The sequence below is a fragment of the Echinops telfairi genome, unplaced genomic scaffold (assembly GCF_000313985.2).
Source record: "Echinops telfairi isolate 266 unplaced genomic scaffold, ASM31398v2 ScPeMD7_9;HRSCAF=40, whole genome shotgun sequence".
In the NCBI taxonomy this organism is placed as follows: Eukaryota; Metazoa; Chordata; class Mammalia; order Afrosoricida; family Tenrecidae; genus Echinops; species Echinops telfairi.
This window is the reverse complement of record NW_022103906.1, coordinates 43595796-43604395: the sequence shown is the minus strand read 5'-3', so window position 1 is coordinate 43604395 and position 8600 is coordinate 43595796. Positions and strand designations below refer to the sequence as shown.

General features: G+C 44.2%; 1 protein-coding gene across 1 annotated transcript in view; it reads right to left on the bottom strand.

Annotated features, from left to right (window-relative positions):
• Positions 1–618: 618 nt before the first annotated feature.
• The window catches only part of GTF2E2 (general transcription factor IIE subunit 2), an 86119-nt gene continuing 78137 nt past the window's right edge, over positions 619–8600 (bottom strand). The window contains exons 6-7 of the mRNA XM_004696194.2: positions 2431–2546; positions 619–1305 (exon numbers count right to left, since the gene is read on the bottom strand). Of these exons, the coding sequence (XP_004696251.1) occupies positions 1189–1305; positions 2431–2546 (233 nt within the window). The 3' untranslated portion in view covers positions 619–1188. The remainder of the gene's footprint in view (positions 1306–2430; positions 2547–8600) is intronic.

The window sequence follows — 8600 nt, the reverse complement described above, 5'->3', positions numbered from 1 at the left end:
AGATATTTACATTACGATTCATAACAGTGGCAAAATTACAGTTATGAAGTTGCAATGAAAATAATGTTATGGTTGGGATCACAACATGGGGAACTATATAAAAGGGTCGAGGCATTAAGAAGTTTGAGAACCACTGCTCAAGAGTGTCACAAAAATTCGTTCTTTGCCACAAGCCCCTTTGTACTAGCAGAAAGTGTCCCAGACAGAGGAAGGTGAGTTGAGCTTCCAGGTCTCAATCGCCACATGGCCCGCCCAGAGTTGTACCTTCCCATGCTGGAGCTACAGACAGTAAGGACCAGGACAGCACGGGAAGTGAGACAGGGGATGAAGAGAGAGGCAGGAAGGTGGCAGCTTCCTGTCACCTCCCCTGTGCACTGACTGCTCTGAGAGCATCAATCCCCTTTGTTGTTTACAACCTACAGCCTCCACTGGTGGTGACGACTTCCACAACGAGCCATGGCTCCAAAGGCCTTCATGAGCGCTGCCAGTGGCAGGGAGGTGGGATGCTGAGATCAAGGTGGCCTCGGTGAGCCTGCATTCACATTTATGTTGAACCATGACTTGGGAATCCACATTCCTAAACAACCCAAGCTCATCCCTTCAGAACAAAGCATGTCATTCTAGTTGGCGTTTCTTTATTGCTTTAACGTGCTCACACAAGCATACTTTGCATCCCAACTGCGAAGTCCATGTGGTCCACAATGACAGCATTGCCAATGTGTGCCCACGGGGCCATGGTTGACCAACAGAAGGAAAAGAAAAAGGCTGAGCTCACCAACACCGCTAATGCCTTTCTACAATCATTTTATTATAAATACGTTCATTCAGAACAAGCGAAGACTGCATTCAAAACTATCTGCAAACTTGCTCTAAAGTAATAAATGAGGAACATGGAATCAGGAACCACCCAGAAGCAGAGCTAAGTATCTAGAACCCTCATATGCCAGATTAAGAGCCATCCGAGGAGAAGGGCAACTGTGCCTGTCACCCCAGCCCATTTCTCAGGAGCCCAGGGGATGAGGGAACCTTCGAGTCTGGTGGTTTGCACTTGGTGGGGAAGCTCAGCTGCTGCTCTTCTCAGCCTTAGTGGGAGGGAGGGCAGGAAGAGTGCGTCCCCAGATTGCAAACATCACCCACAATGCCCTGGACTCTGGATGTGCAGCTTTTTGCTCAAGGGCACAGAGGTCACTATTTGCCAGGAGTGATGTCAGAATAGTCCTTCAGCACGCCAGCCAAGTGTTCATTGTGAGTCTTAAATCGTCGCTTCTTCTGTGAAGCAGGCTTTTTCCTTCGCTGAATAGGTGCCTAAAAGGATGAGTAAAAGTGTTAGCTATAACCGTGACTCAGAGAGGGTTAGTATGGCCATAATTTACTAAAAATCCCCCGGAAACCAGCAGTAAAGAGACAGGGGCTTTCATTTTCCTCTGTCCTGCTGGGTAAGGCAGCCTCCCACAGAGCAGCTCATTCCCTCCACACGCTCAAGAGCAAGGGGTGGCACCCAGCTGACAGTGCTTTGATAGCACTAAATTGAGCAAATGAGAAGGCTCTTTGCAGTCTTCCTTTACCAGGTTTAGGAAAAACTACAACCACCATTGCTGATAGAAAAAAAGAAAGGGGAAAAAAAAGACCTGAAGCTAGTCTGGCAAAGCCTGAGATAGGGCGAACTGGGCACACAAACGTGTGTGCTATTAGTCTTCCCTTCGCTCGACAATTGAAATGTATCGTGTGACTTTTTAATCAACAAACTAAGCAGCAACAGGAAAGGATGAATGCTGTCTTACACTAATTCATGGAAAGCACTGGGCAGTACATCGGTTCTTTTTATAAGTCTCCAAAATTCACTGAATAGAAACAGACAAGCCAGAGCCACTGAGAAAGCAAGTGACGAGCATGCTGTCAACGAATGGACCCGGACAGAGCAGAGGCAGGCCCAAGGGCTGGCCAGTAGTCCTCATCCCGGCTCTGCTTGTGGAGCACCGACAGCTGATTAGCTGGTACAAGATAACGCACGTGTTCTCATTTGATTACTGCACCCTACAGTGGAGTGGGCAAAGGGTGAGGGGTACAAGGGCAGTCCTGTGTATCCTAAGGATGAAAAACAACCAGGACAATTCAGTGTGACGACGAATATGGCAGAGCCAGCCCCAAAAGGAAGGATTCACAGAGACCAAGCAGGTTCCTTTGAGAATCTGCAAACATTAGAGGACACCCAGCTGTTTGGAATGGTGGGAGCTGCTGGGATGAGGCTTGGAGAGGTGAGAAGACACCTTCCATCCACTGTACCCCCAGCAGAGCAGAAACAAGCTGGTCTACATCACGAGACCAAGACACTGAGGAAAACGGGGTAGGGTGGGCCACTCGCTCTCCAGGGAGAACAGGAAGCGAACAGTTCAAAGAACAGAGGAGTCGATTGCCCCTAGGATGACATACCACTTTCTTTGGTCCAGAGTCTTGCATGGAAGAAATACCCTGTCGCTTCAGATACTCTTCAATTTTCTCCTCATCCATTGAATCCACAGTGACGCTCCTCCACAGTTTCTGAAACTCTGTGCCAATGACAGTGGTGAGTGTACATTTTCACAAATACAGCATCAAATTTTAACAAAATCCAAGCATCCCTATTATCTCCCCTGGTGTAAACAGGTGCATGTGAAACTTCATTACAGAAATTAAAGCATTACGACTAGAGAATTCAAATGCTGAACTGTGGAGAAGGACCTGGCAACATAAGGCTGTGCCCTTCAAGATCACACCACTAGTGCTCTGTCTTTAACATTGAGGAACCAGTTGGGCTAACCTCAAGGTCAGCAGTTCAAAAACACCAACTGCCACACAGGCAGTTATTATTCTTCCCTTTTCAGTCCTGTTGAGCTTTCTACTCCCATAGAGTTACCGTCTCAGAAACTCACAAGGGCAGTAATACCCTGTCTTTACAGGGTCTGGGTTGGCATCATCTCAATAGCAGTGAATTTGCTTTGTAACAAAGGGCAAAGTGATTAAGGTTTTCTTATTTCCCAGGTAAAAAAAGCAGTAGACAGCTTGTATTTCAGAAATGTGTTTCCTCATTCCAGGCAAAGAGCTCAAACCTCCTCCTCAGCACAGATATGGCTTCTCTGCCACCTCACCTTTGTGGAACCCAAAAATCACAAAGGGGCATTTCCAAAACAAAAGCGATTTGCTTCCTAACTTCTTCTACTACAGACAGGCTCAAGTAGCTGGGTTTCACATCAGAGCCCTGCTCATGCAACAGTTAAGTTTCTGGCTAATAACAGAGAGATTGTGGGTGGTTCCACCCACCCCATCCGCCACTCTGAGCTAGACAGACCTGGCCATCTGCCCCTGTGAAAATTACTGCCCAGAGAACCCCAAAGGCAGCTCAACGTCACATGAGGAAGCTCCAAACAATGTCATGATCAGCATCTACTTTCAAACCCGCAAAAAAATCTTGTAATGTCAAAATCGTTAGACTTCACTTGCCAAAAAGAAAGAATAAAAAAAACAAACCTAAGCAACCAACGCCATGAGAGCTCTGAGGCAGTGACCCTGGGCCTGCCTTCCTATCGCAGGAATGCTGTATCAGGGCAGCAGCTGGTACAGCCCCACCGCCTTCATTCCGCAGCCATTAAGTTTCACATGTGCTGTCAACACATTCCGTTCACGAACTCTAAATAAAGCAGAGCCGATTCTGTGCCAAGTCCGTCCTTTTCCTGTTGCCTCTCCGCCTCTCCTTCCTCTCCTCTCTTCCTTCTTCAGGTTAAGACATGGTACATGAAGCAAATGGGGCCCCGCACGACCGGGGCTCCGTCTACCGCACACTGAAGCTTTTTGTTGCCAGTGACTAAATGCAGTAGGACAAAATCTACTACAAAGACTTCCACCTGGACACAAAGTTACTTAAATCCAGACATCCCTGAATAGAACAGCCAGAGATATTAGAAACTCTTTCTCACTGGGCTTGCATCGGCAGGCATTATAGAAATTATTTAACTGGATGGTGGTTATCCAAAATTACTTAACTGGATGACAACTGTTTGTTGCCAAGACTGCCGTTCTGTAAAATTTTAACGTTAATTTTATATTTAATATGTGTTAAATTAAAATTCCTATACACGCTTCCTCTAACATTAACGCCTTATATATTTCTCCTGTAATTATTGAAATACTAACAGAAGCACCACTAACTAATGTACAGAGCTCATGCAAATCTTGCCACTTGCCCACCAATGTCCTTTCCTGGACCAGGGTCCAATCCAGGGGCCCACATGACATGTGGTGTAACTTCTGTGAGCTCCCATCTGTAAGAACGGCTGTCAGAGGTGTCGCTCATGGGCACAAGAGTTTGGAAGAATACTGGTCATTTTGCGGAATGCTCCCCACACCCCACACTCAATTTTTGGCCTTCATGGTCAGATACAAATTGGTCATTTGAGGCTGACTACCACAGAGTCGAGTTGTGCCCCGTGCAGTACATGAGGTCCAGGGTGCAGGATGTCCTAACTACTCCTCCTACCAAACTCTGACTCCTGGCTAAGGTGGTGTCTGCCAGGCTTCTCCACCTAGACTTAGTGTTTTTCCTTTTATAATTAATAGGTTTCTTAAGGGGAGATATTTTGCAACCATGCCAGCATCTTTTCTCCTTTTACTTTCACTCGCTAATTATAGTATCCATTACAGATGATCCTTGCCTACAATGCAGATATAAATATGTGTACAGAATTTTGCATGAATTTGGCTAAGTAGCTAGGAGTAGGAGAAGCTGCACCATATAGTAAGCATTATTAACTTTCAAAATCATGAAATTAGACCCATGCCTCCCACCAAATGCAAAATTTAACTCAAAATGGACAAACAGCTAAAAGTGTATCTCTTAGAATTGGGGGAAGGAGGATGTCCTGACCTTGGATTAGGCGATTGTTTCTTAAATGTGACACCAAAAGTGTAGACAACTATAGAGAAACAAGATACACTGAGCACTATCAAAATAAAAAATGCTTGTACTACAAAAGGCACTATCCAAAAAGTGAAAAACTAGCCGCAGAATAGGAAATATATTTGTAAATCATTTATCTTATGAGGGTCTATATCTAGCATCAAAATCTCTTAGCATCTATAGCCAAAGAGGCAACTCGATTGTTCTAATCAGTAAAAGATGTCATTGCACATTTCTCCAAAGAAAAGACACACATGTCCAATGCACACATTAGAAGATGCACACAAGTCAGCAGCGAGGAACAAGGGAAACAACAGTGCCATTACCGCCTTACCCCATGTGGAGACCGACAGCACCAAGCATGAGTGGGGGCCACTGAGGAAGCTGCTCTATTTCTTTGTTATTTTTCGTGAGCTGCTTTAAAGGGCCCGTTTAGCCATAGTCTTAGTGCTCCCACAAAATCACTGGCTGGGAGTCTGAAAATAAATAAGGAGCTGTGGGTCACCAAGGGGACTGGGCAGTCTTTTAATAGCCCAAAGAAAGCACATGAAACCATTGGGGGAGGCGGAATTATGCAAATAAAGCATACAGACTCCTTTAGGGGGTTGTTCAGCTTTGCCATCCCACTATATTTTAAGCATTCATCCTAAAGAGAGCAAGAGCATATCTTTGTGCCTGGCTTCCTATGCTGGGAACCTGCTCAGCCAGGAGACAGAAAGAACTGTGACACTGAAGAGCACACAAGATGGACGCTTGCTGGTAGAGTGGGGGCAGGGGGCAGGGGGCAGGGTACAGGAGGGGGGAGGGAGGAGGTGCCTACAGTCACTTCTTCACTAGCTATACCATCACACCATTTTTACAGTAAGGCTCGGGAGAAATTGGATCCTAATAAAATACTAAAAATGTTCTACATTCAAATAAGACAACCGTTGGCTGTACAACTCTGTGAACTCGGTCAATAAACTGAAATACGGTAAAAGGTTGACTTTCATGGTATACGAAGCATCACATTCTTTTTCTCTTTTAAAACTGTTTAAAAAGAAATCTAAACTGCTGTGCCACTGTGCATTCCTACCAACAACAGCTGAGAATCCAGTGGTTCTGCACCACCACCATTCACGTGAGACTACCGGAGTGTTTCTTGTAGTTCTCCCCCACGCTCGCCCCCAGCTATTCGAACACACTCATAGTGGTGTATTGGATTTTCACCCCTTTCCCTAATGATCACTGACACTGAACATCTTTTCACGTGTTATTTTCTAACCATATGTATTCTTTGGTAAAAAATTCAAAATTTTTTTCTTTTATTAGTCTATGTTCTGTGGATGAACTGAACTGCACTGGGCTATAAACTGCAAAGTCAGCAATTTGAACATGATATGGCTTTCCACTCTCACAAAGATTTACAGCTTCGGAAACCCACAAGGGCAGTTCTACTTTGTCCTGTAAGCCCACCAAGAGTCAGAATCCACTGGATGGCAGGGACCTTGGTCAGGATTTGAGGGACTGAAACTACAGGTACACAGGAGATAAGATTTCAGAGACCTCAACTAGAGGTATACAGGAAAGCAAATAGCTTCTGGTTAAACTTCCAAGGTAAAACATAAAAACATTTCTATATTGCCAAGAAAGCAAGCAAAATTATTACTTGTGTGTGCCAACAGTGCTGGAATTATGCCCCATCTGCCCCCACGACAAGAGAGCGAAATGCTAAGGGTGTGTAAAAGAGCAGCAAGGGGAGCAAAGCAATGAAGTCCCCGGGGAATACCAAAAATAGGCTTTGGGGCCAGGAAATGGCACCCCATCAGACTCTACCGGAAAATACTCGTAAAGGCCAACAAACAGACCTGGAACTATTTATAGGCTTTTCTTTTTTTGTGGTTGATTTTTTTTGGTCATTGTTTTTTGTTTTGTTTTGTTTTGTTTTTGTTTTGCTCTGCCTTGTTTTTGTGATTATTGTCTCTGTATGTCTATCTAGATAAGATAAGTAGGATAAACAATTGTAGGAGAAAACAATGGAACCAACAGTTCCAGGGAGGTCACCTAAGAAGGGGAGGTTGGGGAAAGGAAGTGGATGCTAGCAAACCCAGGGACAAGGGAACAACAAGTGATCTAAAATCGATGGCAAAGAAGGTGTAGGAGGCCTGGTAGGGCTTGATCAAGGGCAATGTAACCGAGAGGAATTACTGAAACCTGAATAAAGGCCGAACATGATAGTGGGACAAGGGGAAAGTAAAAGGAAATAGAGTGAAGAACTAGGAGGCAAAGGGCATTTATAGAGGTCTAAATACAGGCATGTACATATGTAAATATATTCATATATGATAATAAAGAAATAGATCTATGTACATATATTTATATGTTATAAGTATCAAGTTAGCAGACACACATTGGGCCTCTACTCAAGTACTCCCTCAATGCAAGAACACTTTGTTCTAATAACCTGGCATTCCCTGATGCTCAGCTTCCCAACACAACCACTGAAGACAAATTGGTGCATAAGCAAATGTGAAGAAAGCTGATGGTGTAGAGCTAACAAATGATATAGCTCTGGGGTCTTGAAGGCTTGAAGATAAACAAGCGGTCATCTAGCTGAGAAGCAACAACGTCCACATGGAAGAAACACATCAGCCTGTGTGGTCATGAAGTGTCGAAGGGATCAGGTATCCGGCATCAAAGACTCAGAACAAAAAATCATTTCAATGTAAATGAGGGGGAGTGCAGTGTGGAGACCCAAAGCCCATCTGTAGACAACTGAACATCCCCTTACAGAAGGGTCACAAGGAAGAGACAAGCCAGTCAGGGTGCAGTACAGCAGAGATGAAACATACAACTTTCCTTTAGTTCTTTAATGCTTCCTCTCCCCCACTACCCCCCACTATCATGATCCCAATTCTACCTTACAAATCTGGCTAAACCAGAGTATGTACACAGGTACAGATAAAAGCTGGAAACACAGGGAATCCATAACAGATAAACCCCTCAGGGCCAATAATGAGAATAGCAATACCAGGAGGGGGAGGGGAAGGTGGGAGGAGGAAAAGGGAAACCAATCACAATGATCTATGTATAACCCCCCCTCCCTGGGATAAGCAACAACAAAGTGGGTGAAGGGAGACATCGGTCAGTGTAAGGGTTCAGGAGGGAGGGAGGGGAAGAAAAAAAAGAGCTGATACCAAGGGCTTAAGTTGAAAGAAAATGTTTTGTGAATGATGATGGCAACAAACGTACAAATGTACTTGACACAATGGATGTATGTATGGATTGTATGAGCCCCCAATAAAGTGAAAAATAAATAAATAAAATATGTTATAAATAAATTAATAGATGTGCGCCAAAACAGAACTTTATTCACCAAATTTACCATAACTGTTGAAGGTAATAAAAAAAAATCTACAAAATTTAACATGAATTCACTAAATTCTATCATGTTAACATGTGAAAGTTGTGTTCATTTCTTTAGAAAATAAGTTTACATGATATAACTACTTAACAATTAAAGTGGTGGTGAAGAAAGCTGATGGTGCCGGCTATCAAAAGATATAGCATCTGGTAAAGCTTGAAGGTAAACAAGCGGTCATCTAGCTCAGAAGCAACAAAGCCCACATGGAGCAACATATCAACCTGTGTGATCACGAGGTGTCGAACGGATCACTGAAGACAAATGGGT